The 24,759-nt window shown below is 45.2% G+C and overlaps 2 protein-coding genes across 2 annotated transcripts; one reads left to right on the plus strand and one right to left on the minus strand.

The window, feature by feature from the left end:
- The first annotated feature begins 296 nt into the window (after window positions 1-296).
- Window positions 297-2,972, plus strand: LOC123068890 (protein IQ-DOMAIN 6). The gene is made up of 5 exons (XM_044491571.1): window positions 297-602; window positions 1,132-1,422; window positions 1,513-1,740; window positions 1,900-2,025; window positions 2,105-2,972. Exons 1-5 carry the CDS (start codon window positions 534-536, stop codon window positions 2,693-2,695), a joined length of 1,305 nt encoding a protein of 434 aa, XP_044347506.1. The 5' UTR covers window positions 297-533; the 3' UTR covers window positions 2,696-2,972.
- Window positions 2,973-8,264: 5,292 nt separating this feature from the next.
- LOC123068891 (protein PHOSPHATE STARVATION RESPONSE 2) lies at window positions 8,265-14,670 on the minus strand. Its single transcript, XM_044491572.1, has 9 exons — window positions 14,435-14,670; window positions 13,483-14,184; window positions 12,734-12,974; window positions 12,571-12,647; window positions 12,445-12,484; window positions 12,288-12,345; window positions 11,602-11,671; window positions 8,878-9,082; window positions 8,265-8,774 (listed from the first exon to the last, which is right to left on the minus strand). The coding sequence occupies exons 2-9, from the start codon at window positions 14,074-14,076 to the stop codon at window positions 8,761-8,763; spliced, it is 1,299 nt and encodes a 432-aa protein (XP_044347507.1). The 5' UTR covers window positions 14,077-14,184; window positions 14,435-14,670; the 3' UTR covers window positions 8,265-8,760.
- Between the last annotated feature and the right edge of the window lie 10,089 nt (window positions 14,671-24,759).

The raw sequence follows: 24,759 nt of genomic DNA on the forward strand, positions 1-24,759 counted from the left end.
GAGGCTAAAATCTTTTAGTCATGGAAAACCTACTAAAATATGTATTAGCTCTCTCTCTCCTCATTTAATTCCTCTCCTTAGTTCTGGATTGGAGGGTTTGGAGAATAATAAATGCTCAATAACTAGATTTTAGTCTCTTTAGTATTTGGATCCAAGCATGGGTGAGACTAGCAAGTTTTAGTCCCACTACTTTTAGTCATGGGACTAAAACGTATCCAAGCATGCTCTGAGCTCTCCCTGGCTTTTTGTTGCATGCAATGCGATGCATGCGTGCGTGTGCTTTGGGCAGTACCAGTTCCCTCCATTTCGAATTTCAAATCCCAGCCGGCCGTTTCCCCCAAGGCCGACGCTCTCCTCCACTCTCTGCCACTGCAAAGCCCCCCGCCCCGGGCTCTCTCGCACGCGCACGCAGTCGCACACACCTGCCTCCCTTCCCTCGGCCTGCTTCGCTCTCCGGCGTTTCTTTTCTTGAGTCTCCTTCCTCCTCTCCGGCGGCTGCTGTTGTAGTGCTGTTCTTGGCGAGAGGAGGGGAGATGGGAGGGTCCGGGAAGTGGGTCAAGTCGCTCATAGGGCTCAAGAAGCCCGACCGGGAGGATTGCAAGGTGAGGCGAGCCGCAGCTCCCAGCATGGCCGCTGCTCTTCTTGCTCTCTCCATCGATTCTTGTCGGACATTCTTGATTAGATGTGCAAAAACATTCTATTTCACAGTTGATTTCTTTTGGTTTAGATTCATCTAGAGTTTCTTGAGGTCATGTTTTCCCCGAAATAGAAGAAGCAGCAGAAAGAGAGATGATTACCCATACCGGCAAAAATCCACCGCTGAAAATTCCCCTCTAATGACCACGCAATGTCTCTTTCATTCCCTCAAGATGCAAACAACAACAGTGCTTTTTATCCCCTTGACTTGATTGTACTTTCTTGCTGCTTCACAAGTACTAGTGGCACTGCCCCAGTAGGGTTATGATTGGCTCAAAATAGGCTTCTTTTTAATATCCTGGGTGGTTAATCTCAACTTCAAAGTTTCTCGCTGCATTTGTTTACCCGAGTGTTTTTCATATCGAGCTTCAAATCTCTTGCGGTAATCATCATGGCCGGCATCCCCTGATTTTCTCTGCTTCGCTTCTCCAACAGAACAAGCTGCAAGATCCGTCTGTCCTGGGAGGGGGAGGCAAGGGCCGGAAGTGGAAGCTGTGGAGGAGCTCCTCCGGCGACCACGGCTCCCTGTGGCGCGGCTCCAGAGGCGGCAGCCAGCGGTCCGCGGCGTCGGAGGCCTCCGACGACGCCTCCTCGCTGGCCGCCGCGGCCGCCGACATGTTCACCGCCGCCCTCGCCACCGTCGCCCGCGCGCCGGCCAAGGACTTCATGGCCGTCCGGCAAGAATGGGCCGCCATCCGCATCCAGACGGCCTTCCGTGGCTTCCTGGTACTACTCTTCACGCCTCATCGATGGTCTCTTCTCGGACTGCATTTGCACGGTGGACTGAACGCTCTGTACGTGTTTGTGTTTTTGCAGGCGCGGCGGGCGCTGCGGGCGCTCAAGGGGCTGGTGCGGCTGCAGGCCATCGTGCGCGGCCGGCAGGTGCGGAAGCAGGCGGCGGTGACGCTCCGGTGCATGCAGGCGCTGGTCCGCGTGCAGGCGCGCATCCGGGCGCGCCGCGTGCGCATGTCCACCGAGGGCCAGGCCGTGCAGAAGCTCATCCAGGCTCGCCGCACCAAGCTCGACATCCTCCGGGAAGCCGAGGTTACCTGCCTTGCCTGTCCTCCTCCATGAGTCAAACATTGTCCAGTCGGATCGATTCCTTGATTTCCTTCACATTGAGCAAACACATGTAGGATCTTCAGTCATCTTTGCTGATTCGAGTGTTTGACTGTCTTGTCTGGACAAATTCTGAACTTTCAGGAAGGATGGTGTGACAGCCAGGGAACTCTAGAGGCAGTGAGAGTGAAGCTGCAGAAACGGCAGGAAGGAGCAATCAAGCGCGAGCGGGCCATCGCCTACGTGTATCACGGCGTAGCGAAATGCAACGTATGAATCAATTATCTGCAGGATTCTAGTAGAACACTACTACTCATCTGAATGAGCTAACATTGTTTCTCTTCTGCAGCTACAGAAGGGCAGCAATGGCCGATCCAACCAGTCCGGCCTCCTGCTCAAGCACCAGCACTGCGACAAGAACAACGGCAGCTGGAGCTGGCTGGAGAGGTGGATGGCGGCGAGGCCCTGGGAGAACCGGCTGATGGAGGAGCACAACCAGACCAACGCCAGCTCGCCGGACCTGGTGCCGTCCAAGAACTGCGAGGACGCCTTCGGTGTCCTAGGGGACTTCTCCGAACCGAATTCAGTCAAGGTGAGGAAGAACAACGTGAGCAAGAGGATCAGCGCGAAACCGCCAGGCGCGACGCACCCTCAGCGTTTCAAAGCTCAGTCGATCTCGTCCCTGAGCACCGAGCTGCACAACGATGAGAGCTCGGCCTCATCGTCGTCATGCTTTGCATCAACACCATTGTCGTTCTCCACCTTGCTCACACCAGAGAAGACCAATGGCAGCAGCGTCAGGTCAAGGCCGAACTACATGAGCTTGACGGAGTCCATCAAGGCGAAGCGAAAGCCCTGCGGCGCGCAGAGAACGACGGCGTCGAAGCAGTTGGATGATAGGAAAGCCCCGGGCGCCGAGTTGAAGGCCGCCAAGGCGTAAAAGCGCGGTGTTCATGGAACTCCGTGAAGAGATGAAGAGCCAATTTTCTAGCTCTCTCTAGGGTGTTTTCAGTGTCTTGGTGCTGCATTCTTGAGTGTGTGTTGCTGGTGTCTCATGTTCAACATCTTGTTGTCCCATCGGTTGCCCCATCTCAGGGCAGTCCTCATTGTCATTGGCGGTTTTCTTTGTAAACATAGTAGTTCTTCGACTGAGAAAAGAATTGTGTGGGTTTTGTCCTTTCAGCCTGTGAAAAAAGTTACCAGTGTTCTTGGCTTCTCGTTGTTGATTTTGCTATAGTGTCACCTCAAACAAGCTCAAGTCGGTGCTTCATGCTGAAATATCTCAGTACAAGTTTAGGGCTTTTAGACCCTAGATAGACCAGTTAAGCTCTGATACTTTGGGTTACTGACAAGAAAACATTAGTGAATAAGTAGGCAAATCAGGGTTTAAATTAATGTACTGTGACATGTTTGTGCCCTCACAAAAACATAGGGTCCTAGTGCTACTTGAATGGCTCATGGTAAGCATGGCAACATACAAAATCCAGTTTCCCAACATGCTTAAACAATGATCAAATGTCGTTTCAACAGAAGATGGCAATCGCCAAGACCAAGAACACTGACCTAGATTATTCCTGTTGGCCCATAGAAAAGTATGGCCCTGCTTGAACAGCTCATGGCAAGCATGGCAAAGTAGAAAATTATGTCTTCAGAAATCACCAAGACCAAGAACACCACTGCAGCAGACCGTGGCAAGCATGCACCTATCATGGTTTGAGAGATGTTTGATGCCCTGTAGATGACATTTTTAACTGCTACTAAACCAGTTAGTTGCCGGGCCTTAAATGCTCACGGGATAGATTCCGTAAACTGACACGGTTAACCTTGTTTGACCTCCTCGGACGAAGAAGATTGCTGTCCTGGAGGACAGACAACATCAGTACTACATAATGTAGGTCAAAGAACATTGTTGGCCCAGAAAACAAAGGCCCTAGTGATCTATGCATCGCATGCTAGTATTAGTAGCTCTTCATTAACCTAATCAAGTTTCCCTCAAAAGAAAAATCTAATCAAGTAATCATACACCCAAAAATGATGCAATGTAATTTAAGCAGCTCCAAACAATATTTTTTGTTTTTGTTTACCAGCACTGAAAGAAGGAAGACAGAAGAACAGCTCATTGTCAGAGAGAGAGAAAAGAAATGCTCAGTGGTAGCAGCACGCTATGCATCATGTCACTTTGCTAATAGCAGCAAAGTTTTTGAAATGCTGGAGTACTTAGAAGTGCAAAGTGGTGGCCCTTTTGGCACTGCTTCCACGCTGGCCCTGCCTGAACTTGCCTATTGGCTGTTGCCACAGTCATGCTGACTGGATCCGGGCGGACAGGAAAATTTACTTCCGGAGTGGTGGTACTGGCTGGATCCCCCCACTAGGGCACACTGAAAGTGCATTGAATTGATTGTGCTCGATGACGACGACGCGGGTTTCAGGACCAGCCACGTTCTTGGCGTCCCGTTCAGGTTCAGTCAATCAATGAGCGCATCCGCTGGTTCAGACTTGAGACATGCCGCCTGGATCGCAGCACGGAGGCAAAAGTTTTTGCTGAGCAATGGTAAGTATAGTTAGATCAGCAAGATGACATACGTGTAGTCAACACCAATCTTACGAAATGTACGAGTACTCGTGCAGTGGTAAAAGTTGGTAACCCTTGGACCATGAAACTGCAGAGAGAACTCGCCGCCAAGATCATCTTTTCCTGTACTCGTTGACATGTAAGAACTTTATCCGGCTGGTGCATCTTCTTCTGTCTCGGTGAACCGTAGAGAACGTAACGTAAAGCACGATCTACAGAGCTGCACCTTTGGTGTGTGGGTAAGTTTTTCAAATTTGTTTCCGTTTGAAGATGGCATTGGCATTGGCAGCAGTCTTTCCTGTGGCCGTCAGGATGGGTGGCAGACGCAGTAAACACACCGGGAGGGGCATCCAATGAGTCCACTGTAGGGAGCTCCAGGCCAAAGGCTCCTCCTATTAACTCATCATCAACCACAAGTCTGCAAGGCCACAACCGGCCGGTTGGGCCACAACAACACTGATGGTCTGAAGCATTGCTGCCTGCACCGAAATCCAACTTACCAAGGCCAAGGCATGTAGCACTAGCAGTGCTCTCTCCTTTGGTACTTGCCGCTTGGTTAAACACAACTATGCTAAGCAGTGGAGCAGTGCTGGTACAATGCACAAAGCCGAGCACTTGCAACTTTTCATGCCTAGCAGAGTCAACTCTAAAAACATCTTACAATAAAAAGTTGTCTTAAATTGTATGCCCTCCCTTTCCAAAGGAAAGAAAATGTGAGTAGTTACTATTGGTGACTTTCGGGCTGCGGGGCATCATGGACGCGTTTGGTTACTTGCACCGTTTTTTGTCACTTTGCATACTTGTCCCAGTTGGGCCTAGCTGAGCATATGCATGCAAAAAACCAACATCTGCATGTTGATTGGGCCTGCATTGCATCAAGGCCCGGCTGGGTCATGTTGTTTGATTGCCTATGTTTGTGAGCACAGCTGATTGGTTGTGTGTAAGTTCTTGATCTGCTCACCCCTTTCAAATATGATGGACTTACCACCCAGTTGTCAACACACAACACACACTGATCATCAGCAGCAACAACTAAGCAAGAACGCAACAAGAACAAACCAAGAACATGCAGTAAGTACTACTAGGCATACGTTTTAAAACAACGGGGCATCCCATGCCCCTGCTAGACCCCAGGGTGCTGCTCCCCGGCCAATATATACACAAGCTCACAGCAAAAGAGACGATCGGGCTTCAATTCAAACCTACACTACTTCAGTGAGAAACAAACTATATAGCATGAGAGATCAGACTTGACAAACGAACTAGAGGGCCTGAGTGATGTCGCCGACGCAGATGTGCTTCAAGCATCGGACAGTGCAGATGTTGGAGCTGTTGGCGTTGAAGATCTGCATCTTCAGCTCCAAGGCGGAGAGCTTGAAGACGACAAGCTGTGCCCCAGCACCATGTGCCCCTTGAACATCTGCACCTAGACCCCAAACTCGCACCACTTGTTGGTGGAGAGGCTGACGACGCGAGGAGGGCCACTGACCAGCCATTGCTTCATCACCAGTCTGAATTTATGCGGGATGATCAGCATGGCAATATCCTCCTGGTCACTGATCTGCACGTAGAACCTGATAGGTTCCCGTGCACCCTCCTCGTGGCCGGTCCTCGGCCTCCTGCCAGCGCCCAACAGCATCCTCATGTAGTCCACCCTGCCAAGGAGCACCACCCTCTTCAGCCACCAGTTGGTGGGGATGAGGTCCTCCGTCCCCTCTACACCGACGACGACCTGCGCACCACCACCGGCTCTGTCCCACTTCGTCTTCATTATCTTCAGTGGCGGAGCTAGAGAAGAAATGTTGGAGGGGTGAAAGGCAAATAGAAAAATCTTGAGGGGGGCAAAAACTATACTTTTTCTAATTAAGCACTTCCAAAAAGAATTCCTTCAGACATTTTATTCAGGTTGGGGGGCCATGGCCCCTCCATGAACACATGTAGCTCCGCCAGTGATTATCTTGTCAGCAAGATGGACATCAGTTAGCAACATATGACACATGATCAAAGCTAACAAGTAGGACATCATTTATGCTCACAGAACACAACTTACAATGATCACTACTAACGCATGATCAGTGCTTATAGTTATCAGTGCTAACACTCATCGGATGAAGCCACCACTCACATGTCCTACTTGCACCTACTATTTTTTGCATTCAGGCAATGTTGGGGATATCGCTTATCGGGAACTTGTTGGTCGACCCATGATAAAGGGTAAATCAGCCATTTTATCGGCATATCAGCCGATTTATCGCCATTTCGGTTGATTTATCGGCAGATTTATCTTATCGGTCAGACTTGGATAAGCGATTAGTCGGCCAATTTTTTGGACTATCGGAAGATATCTTGAACAGTATTTCAGGTATGTCCTACTTGCATGCCACATGCACTCATGCACCCTAGCAACAAGAGCAAGAGGAGCACTAAGAACTAACAAGAAGAAGAAGAACAGTAGCATATATACTAGTAACAACACTAAGAACTAACAAGGTGGCAGTGCAAAGTAACAATGCGCCACTACAAACTAACAATTTGGCAGTACAAAATAACAATGTGGCACTAAAACGATGCAAACTAACACTGCATTATGAACAATCTAGCCATGTGGGATGAACAAAGTACGCATGCACTCTGGTTCATCCCCAAAACAGTGGATTCTGATCGAATCCGGTCGAATCCAGTCAAATCAGATCGAATCAGGTCAAATGTACGGGCCACAATCTAAATTAACACACTTAGAACTACCTTAAGAACCCTAAGTACGAAGCAGAGGGAGATTTGAGAGCTTACAGTGGGGGTTGCCGGTGTAGCGTATGCCGGCCGTGGTGAAAAACCCGGCGGGAAGAGGGGTGATGCCGCCGCCGATGAAGAGGACCCGGCCATTCCGAGGGTCGTGGCCGTGCATCTCGTCCTGCGCCGGCTTGAAGATGACGCCGGTGTCCTGGAGCTTCGCTTCCCTTGCACTAGACGCAGAGGAGAAACCCCCTCTTATGGGGATAAAAAAATACCCCCATAAGAGGGGCCTACAAAGGACTGCGCCGACGAGTATTGGATCCCCGCTAGGTTTGAGCCGACAGAGCGGACCACCGGCTCCGGTGGCGGAGCCGAAGCGACCGACGCCGACGCTACATTGGCCCGGAGCGACGGCATGATGCAGAAAGGGGAGGGAGCTCGCAGTGCCGCCGCCAGATCTACTCTGGCTACAGGGAGGCCGGCCATCCACCTCTCTTGGATGGGATTGCTGCCGGCGATGACCGGAGTGGGTGGGGCGTGGCAAGATGGCGGCATGGCCATCGGAGAAACCAAACGGGTGATGAGGTGAGAGAGAGTAAGTGGGTGTGAACTAGCGAGGGAGGTGATGGGAGGGGGCGTGGGGAGTTATGAGCCGTCGCGTCGTCTCCCGCGCTTTCCCAGGCGTGCACGCGCTCTCCACACGTGGCTCGAGTGCAAGCCACGAATTGCGCGACCCAAGCAACCAAAAGGGCCAAATTCTGCCCACGCGGGCCTAGCCCAACCTAATGCAGGTAACCAAACGTGTCTCATATGGGATTCCATTGATTTATTAGATTTTGGAAAGTATAGAAAGATGACACTTTAGAACCTTGGAATCCTAAAAATAACATGCATTCAAATTTTTTATTGGATTTTTGAAATATTCTTGATTACCTTATTTGTTACAGTTCTTTTCTGAATATTTTGAAGGAGAATACACAGTTCTTCCTCTTTAGAGGTACAGCATAACAATGACCCAAGGAGCAACTTCTTTTATCTTTTGAAGGAAAAAAGATCACCCTTTGTTTGCATAAGAACGAAAAATGGTTTGATCCAAAAATCAAAATTTTGCAACGGCAAACTATCAGTGCTAACTGCTGCCAGAGCTACTCTTAGGATGGATTTCAACACAGGTAACCAGGGACCATTCAAAATCCAACACTGCTTTCTTCACGCAGTCACTTAAATACGAAGCCACAGGGCTTACAGGATTTGCTCCCTTGCGGACACTTTTAGCTGAAAGTAAGAAATGAATGTAAATACATCCTGGCCGTGTTTGGTACCATAAAACATGCTCCAAACACAAGAGGTGGCAGAGAATATAACAAATACTGGGATTAGTGCATAATCAAATGCCTAAGATGCTATTTTGCATCCCTAACAACAGCGAAAGCAAGAAGTCAAACCCCCTCAAAACAGTACATCAGTGTGAATTTGCTTGCGCTGCCTTCTGGAAACCTAGATCATCCACATGGCACGGAATCATCGCTTCTGTGACTGTGGGTACTGTACAACTAAACCTAGTTCATAGAAATGCTCACCCCTTTCTCCCAGAAAGATAAAAGACCGGCTTGATTCTATAGTTTGGCAGCAACCAGTCAAATTGATGTCAAATTCATGGCTAGTGGGGTTCACATCTTCAGGCGAGCATGGTTAGATCTTCATTCCTTGTCACCTGATTCCGAAACAGAAAGTTGAAAATCAATAATCTACAAGAACTTGTCATAATTAAGATTGGTATAGCAAACATACAAAAGACTTCTGTCCATGTCTAATACCTGCTTGCTCGGTTGTTCCATTTTGACTGCTGCTTGGAACATCCTTTCCGGTAGAAGATTCTGGGGGGTCACAAGATAACTTTGATCCTTCTACCGAGGTTGACGCATCCAGCGCCTTGTCTGCAGCAGGATTGCATTGCTGCTCGATCATAATCTGAAGGCACTTCCCTTGCTCCTCGATTCTCAGCTGCAGACTTCTTTGTACCTGCGGTGCAGCCAAGGATATGGAACCAAAGTAAGGTCAAAGTTACAAAAGGTATTCCCATGTTACTGCCTGATGATTCCCAGCGAACTGGTGCGCTGTTAAATGGCTTAAATTCAACCCAGAAGCGGTTGTCGGCAGTTTATACTTTATACCAACCCAAAACATTAACTCTAATTTTAATTATGCATGTAAAAAGTATTTAACTTTCTATGAATAACTAATGATTTAATAGAAATCTGGTTGGTTTTGCAAATTCCAGTTCCCAGAGGGATTTCCAGAAAGTGTTCCCACGGGAGAACAAAATCATGTTTACAGCTCAATACTACTCTGGTCAGAATCTCAGAGAACTAGGCACAATCAAAGCAGAGAAGTTCAAAAAAAAAAAGCAATACCTTGTACCATCCGTGCACACAAACAAAAACAACATGCTGTAAACAACATGAGTGGCAAAATTCACTTCAGTGCTGGCCTGACTTTCTTCTCGTGATCCAAATACTACCACATCCTAGACACTGATGAAACTTACGATTTGGGTTCTAAAAGAATTGGGAACAAGAATTAAGCTCAGCACTTTGTTGTTTCTATTAAAATGTGTACATGTACTAAACTGACCTATCTAAGGCTTTGCACATTCTAGTGCCCTGCGTTCCGTAGGAAGCTATCCAAGTGCCTAGATGAAGAGACTACCTACACAGCTAACGTTTGTAGCAATGTTTACCAAAAGGGTGTAGAACAAAATTCGATGACACTGGAAGCTCACTGATAATATTCGAAACCAAGAGACCCCTAAGAATATTTAGAAAAGATGGAAATCCGTGACATAGCAAAACATGTACAGTATGAAATAGGCATAGCAAAACATGTATGAAACTACCAATGGAGAAATCTGATTTAAAGTAGCCGGCACATTAAGGCATTAACCATTCTTGCTGACGTGAATGAATTAAACAAAGTCACTTGGGTAAGCAGCTCTAAGCCTCTATGACATATTTTCCGCTAGTCAAACAGCCCTTTATTCCGCCTAGCTGCTGAGGCATAATGTGATCGAGAATTCGAGATAGTGACAGCAAACACAAAAGTTTTCATAGTTTGTCCAGTAACAAAGACGGGGAGTGTCAATTTAGCTACTTCATGCTTAATGGCATCTCATGTAGTCGTGTTTGACCTCTCACTATGCACCACCTCTTTGTAGGACCCAAACCAACACAAAAAGTAGGGAAATCCCTCACGTGACTCACCACTGTTCTGTCCCGTCCTTACATCTCTTCTTACAAATCCTCGTCTCCTCAGATGCCAAAGCCACCCGATTCGCCACAACCATCGCTTGATTTGCCAGCGGTGACAGCAGTGTGCCTTAAAGTGGTAGCATCGGTAAGATGGAGATGGAGCACGGAGGTGACAACAACTCTCACCAAGAGGATCTGGAGGCTATTTATTTCAGATTGGTGCAGATGTCCATGGCAGCCACAGGAGGCAGGAGGGGGATATCACAGTACCGCAAATTCTGGAGTAAGCTGCAAGCACAGGCAGCGAACTACTCCAATGTTGGCCACACCGGTACAAGCTGACGGAGGTGTTGAACTGTTGGTGTTGACAATGCAGTTGATCGAAGGGCTGGATAGGTGTGCATGACTCCAAGCAGAGAGACTGGGCTGAAGGGAGAGCCACTTACGATCTCTTATTGTGTCGGACTCGATTCCAATTTTTGCTGGCCCCATCCAATGGCAAGATACGAGTATGCCCAAACTCCAAAGCTTCATCACCCAATGAATTAACTTGGTAAAATATTTACCATACTTTCGCCCAAAAAAGGAAATTATCTACTTCTAATAAAACCAGACATTATTTCTGTTGCCGTTACAATATGTTAGTACATATAGTCATATATGTAGTCCAACGAATCTGTTAAGTTTTTTTAGTCTATTTGATTACTTTACATAATCTGGTTATTATCTTTTTTTGAACGATGGCATTACTCTCCTTATCATCAACAAAATTAGATCTGAAACAGCCTAGCATGAGAGTACTTCACAGTTAATCCTAGCAAATAAAAATCTCAAATTGAAAATTTCTGAATTTAGAAAATATCAATTTGCAGAGTAAAACATAATGATGGGTAACTAGAATAACTTGTGTTACTACCACTCCAAGTTATACCAACAGATCCCATTACAGAAAGTTTTTTTCCGTGAGAACCTTTTTAACTAATGCCACTACTACTTATTAGATGTGTTGACTTTCGTTCAAAAAAGGCATGTTAAAGAGTTGATTATACAATTAATAAGGCCATGTCAAAAGCTAAAGACATTAACTCATTCCCACTTCCATGCCCACAAAGATGAAGACAGGTAATTCGGACAGAGGGTGGTACTATATTGTTGCTTGCTTATCTTATTCCAAAGTGGAACTAACTGCAAGCATGTCAAATATCAAAGTCCCAGAAACCCATAAGCAATGAGATTTTAAACTCACCCTCAGCAGAAGATACCTAAATCATGATAGAACTATTTGGTACATACCTCAAGCTGTTCATGGAGCCGCTTTTGAAGTTCTAACTGGAGACGTAATGCTTCAGTCAGATCAAAATTCCTGCAGGGATACATGAACTAATGCTCAAAATCCAGTAGGAACAGCTAAATAATTTGTGGAAAGATACCAATCAGCTTGGCGAAAACAGTAAGCCGTTCCATATTTACAGTAAAAATTCAGCAAGAAGGTATACAATTAAAAAGGCTAGAAATTGGAAGATGAAGTTTAAAGGCCAAATACATGTCACAGGATGAAACCACATATAGAACACAATCATCCAAGAAGTAATATGAGAGCATGAATATTGATGAATCGATTTCAGCACGGAGTATAGTGTTGTAAACTTGTGATTGATAGTGATGGCCTAACCGGAGTACCAGTAGTACTGCTCAACCAAATGACGTCTATGTTACTGCAAACTGTTTGCTCATTTTTATTGCAAGCAACACCTTTTTCATTATCCTGAATCACTGGGTCAGTTTTGCTGACATTATGATGGGATACGGTTTCCAGTACAGAAATTTCTGTACTCCCAAAGTTGTACTATAGCAGCGCCAATTAATTTGGATTCGAGGGAGTAAAAGAAAACACAGAAAACCATTCAGTTTTCTTGTCGTACGTGACATCAGTATCATCAACATAGGTTAATTGAATTTCACATAGATTGCAAACTTACCCTTTAAGGTCTATAGATGGCAACTCCTCTTTTGAGGCTTCCAACCTTTCTGATGTACCTGAAAATCTCAAATTGATGAACATGATAGAGTATTTGAAGAGACCGCTGCAGGAAATATACAGAAAATATAGCATATTGAAAATGGAAAAAGGCATACCTTCAGATAATTCTGGTCTATATCGGGCAGTTCTGTACTTCTGCAAAAAAAAAAGTTTAAGTCAAATCAAATCAGCAATTCTGGCTTGTCTCAATTATACCCAGCAATAGCAGCCAACCAACAGACCTGAAGATGACTTTTTACATGATAAATGGTCAAATTATCTGCCTTCATTAGCTTTAGCACCCCCTTTGGAGTAGCTTCTGCAATAATATCAAATAAATCAAATAAATGTCAAAACTCATCTGTTCGATGAATGGAGAAAAAAATCTCTTCAAACAATACATACTTTCACTGCCACCAAGCAGATTGACAGCGTCCACAAAACGCTCATGAAGTTCAGGAGTCCACCTCATGCGTGTCTTGGAGGTGTTGGAGCTGGCAGAGGGTGAGGGTGCAGCAACTACAGATGATTCTATAGATTGAGTTGTAACTATTTGCTGGAGGGCTGGTTGGTGAACTGAAGTTGTACCAGCTTGCTGACTGGCTGATTGGTGAACTGAAATCGATGATTGCACAGGCGGTCCAGCCTGTGCGAAAGCATGTGTCAACACTTAGTATCATGTTTACAATATCTAGAAGAGTAACACTAAAGAAATTTGCTAAGCTATACCGAATGCTGCAGTTAGGGATACCAAGAAAAGATAAAACCCAGCCAAAGATAAGCTTGAATTCAAGCTCAGCTGAAATCTGGCTGTGTGTACACTGCGCTAAGCCTATGCCTAGTTTCAACCTGAAACAAAATTTGGGATCACACTGGGCTTAACCAGTTTTGACTTGTATACATTTGAAATGTATATTATCATTTCAAAGAATGCCACGACAGAAACCAAGCCTAATCAAGGCGCGAACGTGTCCATGTTTATTCTTCAGTTCAGTTCACAAAACTAGCATGCTCTAAACTAATCTCAAGCTTTATTCGAGCTTGGCTCTTATTGATTTTAATGTTTGTTGCATACTTGCATAGTTCATTCGTTAAAGAAGAGCAGATGCACATCTCAAGTCAACCCACCAAAATAGCAGAATCAGTCAGCATACCTGTGGTTGAGTTTTAGCCGCACCTGCGTTGTCAGCAATGTCCTTCCAGTCGTCATTCATGAAATCCGTCCACCATTCAGTCTGCTTAGCAAGCTCATCTGTAGCTGCAATAGGACTGATGCCAGCCAAATTGTTTCCAACAGGGACATCATCGGAGAATCCAAGCATGCTCTCAACTGGATCAGGGCACCACGTTGGTCCAACATCTCTTGGAAAATCATTAAAAGTAGGTTCAAAGCCTTCATGGTGTGATCCATAAATCATCGCAGAAGAACTTCCAGTGCTTGGCGTCTGAGAAATGTAAGGATTGGCACCGCTGTATTGCTCAGGGTTCAGAACTGAAGAGAACCTTACAGCCGGGGGCGAACGCAAAGGCCCGACAGATCCAGTACTGGGGTGAAACTGCCCGCAAATAGGAGCAACAGTACTTTGATGAGGCGGGAGAGGGGTTCTTCTCAGTTCCCTCTCCAGCAAAACATTCTGCGCATCTGGAAGCCTCGGAAAGCTTTCATCCATGGTGGCTGAAGGCAGAGGTGATGGCACAGTTACTGGGATTCCAGAGGTATAGAACGGGTTGGTGGTTATCCTCTCCATCTACAAGCACGTGCAATGCTCTGAGTCCACTAACAAAGTCCTCCCCTACTCTGCTCGTGAGACCTTTCTTGGCTTCTGAAATTTTCTCCCCTCCTAGGGCTGACGCACCTGCAATAAGGAAACATTTTAACCATCAGTACGAGAAACAAATTTGAGCGGGAAACGAATGAATCATCACATCATGTTTGATAAAATTCGAGATATCATATGACCCGAAGTCTCAATCGAATCCTCTACCAATCAAAAATTGCAGCGTGTGCCCAATAGCAGTATAATTATACGGGTCTAGTAACCCCTCCCAGGGGCGGATCTAGATGGTGTGCCGAAATTAGTGGAGGTCAGTGGGGTTAGCTCATACCTCGGAGGCCAATGGCCAAAATTGACGACGGGGCTGAGACAGCATGGATGCGCCGAGGATGAACAGTGAACGGCGACGGCGGCGACGCGCGTGAGGGAGGGGGTGGGGGCGCCGCGGAGGAGAGGTAGGGCACGGCGGCAGCTCTTGAGCCCGGATTGGTAGGTGGACGGAAGACGAAAGGTACGCGACGGCGGAGAGGAAACCGTGGGGTTGGATTTGGGGGATTTTCTTTTTTCCGCCGAGATCCGATTCGAGGGATTTTCCCGGAGGGCAGCTTTTTTTTTTTTTGACGTCACCGGAGGGCAGCTTTGATTAAACGAAAACAAACTACTGTTTTTTTCTCTGGGTCACTCCTTGGCATCATGTTTTAAACTAGCAAAAAAATGTTTTAATTTAAACGGATGATTTCTCATTTCTGCAAACCGCCTTGAGGGGTTGACACGTCGCCCGTCCTGCAAACCTTATCTTCTTACAAGACCGGGTTGTCCTCATCCTCTCGGCATTCCTGATCCCCTCTCTCCCTATTCCCTTCTGCAACCTAGCGCTCTTCTCCCCCCAGCGCCTCCCTGTTGTCCCTGACCTCTCCCATCCCGGTCGGTGGAGCTACTCCTGTTATGAAGGGGGCACCATTGCGCTGCGAAGGCTATCGTTTGACGGCGAGTGACGATGAAGTCGCTGCTGCAAAGGGGCGACAATGCTCATGGTGTGGGCGGTGATGCGCGGTCCTGCGGGGGCTGCGTTGCAGCAAGCCACCAGTGTTGTAGCCATCGGCGATGATGCAAGGTGGCACCGCTCGCCACACATGTTGCAATCGGGAGGCGGGGAGAGGAGATGCGCGACATCAAACAACTCACGCGCGACGGTGTTGTGCTGCAGGCTGGACGACGGGCAGCAGCGGCCGATGATGTTGCAAACCACCCCGTCATGGCAGTCGAGGTTGTTGTAGGGAGGGAAGAGTTGCATCCTGGCGATCTGCAATAGGTCATAGAGGCGTTGTCGCAACAAAGGAGGTCGTCGGCGCTCTGTCTGTGCTTCAAGTGAGTGGCGGGTGCTGCAGATGGGGGCTCGCCGGCGTTGTGATGAAGCATCGCAGGGGGCACCGGAATGGCGATGAAGCGACGCGGGGTCGTTGAAGCTTCATCATAGTTGAAATGAAGCGCCGCCAGAGTTGCAATGGAGCGTCGCGAGGGTCGTTGAAGCTTCGTCAGGGTTGCAATGAAGAGCCATCTACGCTGTAATTGAGCGTCGCTTGGTGTTGTCGGTGCTGCCATTGAGCTGTTGCGTGGTGCTGCCATGGTGATACGCCTCCAACGTATCTATAATTTATGAAGTATTCATGACATGTTTACAATAATTTTATATGGTTTTTGTATGATTTCAATGTAACTAACCTGGACTAATGTTGTTTTCAGCAGAACACCGTCATGTCGTTTTTTGTATAGAAATAGAAGTTCTCGGAATAGGCTAAAAATTTACGATGATTTTTTTGACCAAAAGAGAGTCCCGAAGCTTCGAGGAAGGACCAGAAGCTTCACGAGGAAGCGACAAGCCTGGGGGCGCGCCCTCCCCCCAGGGCGCGTGGAGCAGGCTTGTCGCTCCCTCATGGGCCCACTTGACATGAGAGCGACGCCAAAAAATCGTATAAATACCCAAACCCCCAGAAAGAACCCTACATGAGAAGTTCTGCCGCCGCAAGCCTTTGTATCCATGAAAACTCAATCGAGGCCCTGTTCCGGCACCCTGCTGAAGGGGAAATCATCACGAGAGGCCATCTTCATCATCCCGGCGGTCTCCATGACGAGGAGGGAGTAGTTCACCCTCGGGGCTGAGGGTGTGTACCAGTAGCTATGTGTTTGATCTCTCTCTCTCTTTCTCTCTCTCACACACATATTCTTGATTTGGCACGATCTTGATGTACCGCAAGCTTTGTTAATATAGTTGGATCGTATGGTGTTTCTCTCTCTCTACCTTGTTGTGATGAATTGAGTTTTTACCTTTGAGGTTTCACTATTATCGGATTGAATACTTGTTGAATTTGAGAACACTTGTTGTATGTCTTGCATATGAATACCTGTGGTGGCAATGGGGTATTATATTGATTCACTTGATGTAAGTTTTGGCACTCAACTCGCGGATTCCCGAGGTGACATTGTGGTAATCTATGCATAGGGGTTGATGCATGTTTTCGTCCTACTCTCTCTGGCAGAAACCTTGGGGGCACTCTTTGAAATTATTTGTGTTGGATTGAATATTATGAATCTGAAATTTCTTCATGCATATGGAATAATCAACTCACAGATACTTGGTAACATTGTAGTATCTAGGTGACATTAGAGTTGGTTGGTGTGTATAATATGGTGTTATTTTAGTATGAATTCTAGGGTTGTTTGTGAAACTTATAGGAATAGCTCAATAGATTGATCGGAAAGGATAACTTTGAGGTGATTCCGTACTCTACAAACAATTTCGTTTTATGTTTTCTGCTAGATAAAAACTTTGGAGTGACTCTTATCGCACGTTGAGGGATTGTTATATGATTCAATTATGTTAGCATTGTCGAGAGATTGCACTAGTGAAAGTATGAACCCTAGGCCTTGTTTTTAAACATTGCAATACCGTTTGTGCTCCATTTTATCATTTGATACTTTGATTCTTTTATATTTTCAGATTGCAAAAACCTATATCTACTATCGATACTACACTTGTATCACCATCTCTTCGCCAAACTAGTGTACCTATACAATTTACCGTTGTATTGGGTGTGTTGGGGACACAAGAGATTTCTTGTATTCGATTGCAAGGTTGTTGGAGAGAGACCATCTTTATCCTACGCCTCCCATGAATTGATAATTTTTAGGTCATCCACTTGAGGTAAAATTGCTATTGTCCTACAAAACTCTGTGGTTGGAGGCCCAACACAGAGTCTACAAGAGTAAGTTGTGTAGTAGACATCACATGCCTGATCCTATGGTTGCGGAGCGTCTGATTGGACGAGACAACTAAGATTTGGCTAAAGTTGTCTGGCTAATTTGTAGCAGACACCTTTAAACTATGGTACTATATATATTCATATCAATCATTGTATATTTTTTCACAGGAATATAATGTGTAGTATATTATTTCATATCGCAATCCCTGATTAAGGAGAGAAAAAATTTGCCTCGAAACATTTATATGAATTGTTTGTTTCGGCCAATGAAATAACACCTTGTTGCAATATTTTCTACTGGTTGTAATTACACTAGAGCAACTCCAACAATGCTCGCCTGCAGGTGATATGTCTTCAACGTATCTATAATTTTTGCTTGTTCCATGTTGTTATATTATCATTCTTGGATGTTTTACAATCATTTTGTAGCAACTTTATATCGTTTTTTGGGACTAACCTATTGATATAGTGCCCAGTGTCAGTTGTTATTTTTTGCTTGTTTTTTACTTCATAGAATATCAATACCAAATGGAGTCCAAACGCATCGAAACTTTTTGGAGAATTTTATCGACCGAAAGGAACAACATGGGCCAAAGAAGTACCCGAGGGGGGCACAACCCACCTGGCGCGCTTGGGGGCCCAGGCGCGCCTTGGTGGGTTGTGCCCACCTCGGTGGCCTCCTGCACCGCCTCTTCGCTCTATAAATACCCCCAATATTCTAGAAACCCTAGGGGAGTCGACAAAAAACAATTCCAGCCGCCGCAAGTTCCAGAACCACCAGATCTAATCTAGACAACATCACAGAGGGGTTCATCATACTCATTGGTGCCTCTCCGGTGATGCGTGAGTAGTTCATCATAGACCTACGAGTCCGTAGGCGGTAGCTAGATGGCTTCCTCTCTCTCTCTCTCTCTCTTGATTCTCAATAATATGGTCTCCTCAAGAACTATTTGATGTGACTCTTTTTATGGTGTGTTTGTTGGGATCCTATGAACTTTGATTTTATGGTTAGATCTATATCCATGAAAGTTATTTGAGTTTCTTCAATCTCTTATATGTTGGGAAACATAGCATGCAATTTCAAAAAAAATCCTACGCTCACGCAAGATCTATCTAGGAGATGCATAGCAATGAGAGGGGGAGAGTGTGTCCACGTACCCTTGTAGACCGAAAGCGAAAGCGTTAACTTAACAAGTACCGAACGTACGACACCTCCGAGTTCTGCACACGTTTAGCTCGATACGTCCCTCGAACTCTTGATCCATTAGAGGTACGAAGGAGTAGATGAGTTGCATCACCACGATGGCATGGTGACGGTGATGGTGATGTGATCCACACAGGGCTTCGCCTAAGCACTACGACAATATGATCGCAGGAGTAAACGGTGGAGGGGGGCACCGCAAATGGCTAAGACAATTGGTGTGCCTACAGGTGCCCCCCCCCCCCGCCGCCCCCGTTTGTAAAGTAGGGAGAGGGGAGAGGGCCGGCCAGAGCGCTCTCCCAAGGGGGGAGTCCTACTAGGACTCCCAGTCCAATTCGGACCCCCCTTCCTTTGCCGAGGGGGAAAAGGGGGAAGGGAGAGAGAGAGGGAGAAGGAAAGGGGGGCCGCGCTCCCTTCCCCTAGTCCAATTTGGACTCCCGTGGGAGGGGGAACCTCCTGTGGCCTGCCTCTTCTTCTCCCCTATGGCCCATGAGGCCCATTACTTCCCCCGAGGGGTTCCGGTAACCCCATCGATACTGTGAAAAATACCCGAAACACTCCGGAACCATTCCGGTGTCCGAATATAACCTTCCAATATATCAATCTTTACCTCTCGACCATTTCGAGACTCATCTTCATGTCCGTGTTATAATCCGGGACTCCTAACAACCTTCGGTCACCAAAACATATAACTCATATAATACATATCGTCATCGAACGTTAAGCGTACGGACCCTACGGGTTCGAGAACTATGTAGACATGACCGAGACACCTCTCCGGTCAATAACCAATAGCGGAACCTGGATGCTCATATTGGCTCCCACATATTCTATGAAGATCTTTATCAGTCGAACCGCAATGTCAACATACGTTATTCCCTTTGTCATCGGTATGTTACTTGCCCGAGATTTGGTCATTGGTATCTTCATACCTAGTTCAATCTCGTTACCCGCAAGTCTCTTTACTCGTTCCGTAGTGCATGATCACGTAACTAACTCATTAGTCACATTGCTTGCAAGTCTTCATATGATGTGCATTACCGAGAGGGCCCAGAGATACCTCTCTGATACTTAGAGTGACAAATCCTAATCTCGATCTATGCCAACCCAACAAACACCTTCGGAGATACCTGTAGAGCATCTTTATAATCACCCAGTCACGTTGGGATGTTTGATAGCACACAAGGTATTCCTCCGGTGTTTGGGAGTTGCATAATCTCATAGTCGGAGGAATATATATTTGACATGAAGAAAGCAGTCATAATAAAACTGAACGATCATTATGCTAAGCTAACAGATGGGTCTTGTCCATCACATCATTCCACTAATGATGTGATCCCGTTTATCAAATGACAACTCATGTCCATGGCTAGGAAACTTAACCATCTTTGATCAATGAGCTAGTCCAGTAAAGGCATACTAGGGACACGGTGTTTTGTCTATGTATTCACACATGTATCAAGTTTCCAGTTAATACAATTCTAGCATGAATAATAAACATTTATTATGAATAAGGAAATATAAAATAACAACTTTATTATTGCCTCAAGGACATATTTCCTTCAGTCTCCCACTTGCACTAGAGTCAATAATCTAGATTGCATGTAATGAATCTAACACCCATGGATCTTGGTGCTGATCATGTTTTGCTCATGGAAGAGGCTTAGTCAACGGGTCTGCAACATTCATATCCGTATGTATTTTGCAAATCTCTATGTCTCCCTCCTTGACCAAATCTCGGATGGAGTTGAAGCGTGTCTTGATGTGTTTGGTCTTTTTGTGAAATCTGGATTCCTTCGCCAAGGCAATTGGTCCAGTATTGTCACAAAAAAAATTCATTGGACCCGATGCACTAGGTATTACACCTAGATTGGATATGAACTCCTTCATCCAGACTCCTTCATTTGGTGCTTCCGAAGCAGCTATGTACTCTGCTTCACATGTAGATCCCGCCACGACGCTCTGCTTGGAACTGCACCAACTGACAACTCCACCATTCAATAAAAATATGTATCTGGTTTGCGACTTAGAGTCATCCGGATCAGTGTCAAAGCTAGTATCAACGTAACCACTTAAGACAAGCTCTTTGTCACCTCCATAAATGAGAAACATATCCCTAGTCCTTTTCAGGTACTTCAGGATGTTCTTGACCGCTGTCCAGTGATCCACTCCTGGATTACTTTGCTACCTCCCAGCTAAACTTATAGCAAGGCACGCATCAGGTCTGGTACACAACATAGAATACATGATAGAACCTATGGCTGAGGCATAGGGAATGACTTTCATTTTCTCTCTATCTTCTACACTAGTCGGGCATTGAGTCTGACTCAACTTCACACCTTGTAACAGGCAAGAACCCTTTCTTTGATTGATCCATTTTGAATTTCTTCAAAACTTTATCAAGGTATGTGCTTTGTGAAAGTGCTATTAAGCGTCTTGATCTATCTCTATAGATCTTGATGCCCAATATATAAGCAGCCTCGCCAAGGTCTTTCATTAAAAAACTCTTATTCAAGTATCCTTTTATGCTATTTAGAAATTCTACATTATTTCCAATCAACAATATGTCATCCACATATAATATTAGAAATGCTACAGAGCTCCCACTCACTTTCTTGTAAATACAGGCTTCTCTAATAGTTTGTATAAAACCATATGCTTTGATCACCTCATCAAAGCGTATATTCCAACTCCGAGATGCTTGCACCAGTCCATAAATGGATCGCTGGAGCTTGCACACTTTGTTAGCACCTTTCGGATCGCAAAACCTTCTGGTTGCATCATATATAACTCTTCTTTAAGAAACCCATTAAGCAATGCAATTTTGACATCCATTTGCCAGATTTCATAATTACAAAATGCGGTAATTGATAACATGATCCGGACAGACTTAAGCATCGCTACGGGTGAGAAAGTCTCATCATAGTCAGCTCCTTGAACTTGTCGAAAATCTTTTGCGACAAGTCGAGCTTTATAAATAGTAACATTACCTTCAGCGTTAGTCTTCTTCTCGAATATCCATTTATTCTCTATGGGTCGCCGATCATTGGGCAGATCCACCAAAGTCCACACTTTGTTCTCATACATGGATCCTATCTCAGATTTCATGGCCTCAAGCCATTTATCGGAATCTGGGCTCATCGTAGCTTCTTCATAGTCCGTAGGTTCATCATGGTCAAGTAACATGACCTCCAGAATAGGATTACCGTGCCACTTTGGTGCAGATCGTGCTATGTTTGACCTACGAGGTTCTGTAGCAACTTGATCTGTAGTTTCATGATCTTTATCATTAGCTTCCTCTCCAGTTGGCGTAGGAATCACGGGAACAGATTTCTTGGATGAGCTACTTTCCAAATTGAGAGCAGGTACAATTACCTCATCAAGTTCTACTTTCCTCCCACTCACTTCTTTCGAGAGAAACTCCTTCTCTAGAAAGGTTCCATTCTTAGCAACAAAATTTTGCCTTCAGACTTGTGGTAGAAGGTGTACCCAATTGTTTCTTTAGGGTATCCTATGAAGACGCACTTCTTCGGTTTGGGTTCGAGCTTATCAGGTTGAAGCCTTTTGACATAAGCATCGCATCCCCAAACTTTAAGAAACGACATCTTAGGTTTGCTGCCAAACCACAATTCATACGGTGTCATCTCAATGGATTTTGACGGTGCCTGTTTAAAGTGAATGCAGCTATCTCTAATGCATAACACCAAAACAATAGTGGTAAATTGGTAAGAGACATCATAGATCTCACCATATCCAATAAAGTGCGGTTACGATGTTCGGACACACCATTCCACTGTGGTGTTCCAGGTGGCGTGAGCTGTGAAACTATTCCACATTGTTTTAAATGAAGGCCTAACTGGTAACTCAAATATTCTCCTCCACGATCAGATCGTAGAAACTTTATTTTCTTGTTACAATGATTCTCCACTTCACTATAAAATTCTTTAAACTTTTCAAATGTTTCAGACTTGTGTTTCATTAAGTAAATATACCCATATCTACTTAAATCATCTATGAAGGTTAGAAAATAACGATACCCGACACAAGCATCAACACTCATCGGACCGCATACATCGGTATGTATTATTTCCAGTAAGTCATTAGCTCGTTCCATTGTTTCGGAGAACGGAGTTTTAGTCATCTTGCCCATAAGGCACGGTTCGCAAGTATCACATGATCCAAAAGTCCATCTTTATGGAGTTTCTTCATGCCCTTTACGCCGATATGACCCAAATGATAGTGCCACAAATAAGTTGCACTATCATTATAAACTTTGCATCTTTTGGCATCAATATTATGAATATGTATATCATCATGATCAAGATTCGACAGAAATATAACACTCTTCAAGGGTGCATGACCATAAAAGATATTACTCATATAAATAGAACAACCATTATTCTCCGATTTTAAATGAATAACCGTCTCGCACTAAACAAGATCCAGATATAATGTTCATGCTTAACGCTGGCACCAAATAACAATTATTCAGGTCTAAAACTAATCCTGAAGGTAGATGTAGAGGTAGCGTGCCGACGACGATCACATCGACCTTGGAACCATTTCCGACGCGCATTGGTCACCTTGTCCTTAGCCAATCTTTGTTTAATATGTAGTCCCTGCTTCGAGTTACAAATATGAGCAACCGAACCGGTATCAAATACCCAGTCACTACTACGAGAATTAGTAAGGTACACATTAATAACATGTATATCAAATATACCTTTGATCACTTTGCCATCCTTCTTATCCGCCAAATACTTGGGGCAGTTCCGCTTCCAGTGACCAGTCCCTTTGCAGTGGAAGCACTCAGTTTCAGGCTTGGGTCCAACTTTGTTTCTTCCCGGGAGTGACAACTTGCTTGTCATTCTTCTTGAAGTTCTCCTTCTTTTTACCCTTGCCCTTCTTCTTGAAACTAGTGGTCTTATTAACCATCAACACTTGATGCTCCTTTTTGATTTATACCTCCGCGGCCTTTAGCATCGTGAAGAGCTCGGGAATAGTCTTTTCCATCCCTTGCATATTGTGGTTCATCACAAAGCCTTTGTAGCTTGGTGGCAGTGATTGAAGAACTCTGTCAATGACACAATCATCTAGAAGATTAGCTTGGTGGCAGTGATTGAAGAACTCTGTCAATAGACCCCCTATACTTGTGGGTCATCAACTATCAAGAGTAAGTTCATGATAAATTAATTTTAATTAATCAAATTACTTAAGAACTCCCACTTAAGTAGACATCCCTCAAGTCATCTAAGTGATACGTGATCCAAATCAACTAACCCATGTCCGATCATCACGTGAGATGGAGTAGTCATCAATGGTGAACATCTATGGCATGCCTCCTCCTCTCCCCCATGGCCCATGAGGCTCATTAAGTTTCCGGGGGGGGGGGGGTCCGGTAACCCCTCGGTACTTCGAAAAATCCCCCAAACATTCCAGAACCATTCCGGTGTCCGAATATAACCTTACAATATATCAATATTTACCTCTCAACTATTTCGAGACTCCTCGTCATGTCCGTGATCTCATCCGGGACTCCGAACAACCTTCGATCACCAAAAAACATAACTCATATAATACATATTATCATCGAACGTTAAGCTTGCGGACCCTACGGGTTCGAGAACTATGTAGACATGACCGAGACACATCTCCAGTCAATAACCAATAGCGGAAACTAGATGCTCATATTGGTTCCCACATATTATATGAAGATCTTTATCGGTCGAACCGCAATGTCAACACACGTTATTCCCTTTGTCATCGGTATGTTACTTGCCCGAGATTCGATCGTCGGTATCTTCATACCTAGTTCAATGTTGTTACCATCAAGTCTCTTTACTCCTTCCGTAGTTCATCATGCCGTAACTAACTCATTAGTCACATTGCTTGCAAGGCTTCATATGATGTGTGATACGTCTCCAATGTATCTATAATTTTTTATTGTTCCATGCTATTATATTACCTGTTTTGGATGCTTATGGGCTTTATTCTACATATTTATATCATTTTTGGGACTAACCTACTAATCGGAGGCCCAACCCATATTGCTGTTTTTTTTGCCTATTTCAGTGTTTCGAAGAAAAGGAATATCAAACGGAATGAAACCTTCGGGAGCGTTATTTTTGGAACAAATCTCATCCGGAGAGCCTGGAGTGCAAGTCAAGAAAGCTCTAAGGGTCCCACGAGATAGGA

This window comes from Triticum aestivum, chromosome 3B (assembly GCF_018294505.1).
Source record: "Triticum aestivum cultivar Chinese Spring chromosome 3B, IWGSC CS RefSeq v2.1, whole genome shotgun sequence".
Lineage (NCBI taxonomy): Eukaryota > Viridiplantae > Streptophyta > Magnoliopsida > Poales > Poaceae > Triticum > Triticum aestivum.

Coding starts and splice junctions, on each gene's coding strand:
- LOC123068891 (XM_044491572.1), bottom strand. CDS start 14,076: ATGGAGAGGATAACCACCAACCCGTTCTATACCTCTGGAATCCCAGTA. Junction 12,346..12,444: donor TAGACCAGAATTATCTGAAG/GTATGCCTTTTT, acceptor TGAGATTTTCAG/GTACATCAGAAAGGTTGGAA. Junction 9,083..11,601: donor GGCTCCATGAACAGCTTGAG/GTATGTACCAAA, acceptor GCTGCACCGCAG/GTACAAAGAAGTCTGCAGCT.
- LOC123068890 (XM_044491571.1), top strand. CDS start 534: ATGGGAGGGTCCGGGAAGTGGGTCAAGTCGCTCATAGGGCTCAAGAAG. Junction 603..1,131: donor CCGACCGGGAGGATTGCAAG/GTGAGGCGAGCC, acceptor CTTCTCCAACAG/AACAAGCTGCAAGATCCGTC. Junction 1,741..1,899: donor ACATCCTCCGGGAAGCCGAG/GTTACCTGCCTT, acceptor CTGAACTTTCAG/GAAGGATGGTGTGACAGCCA.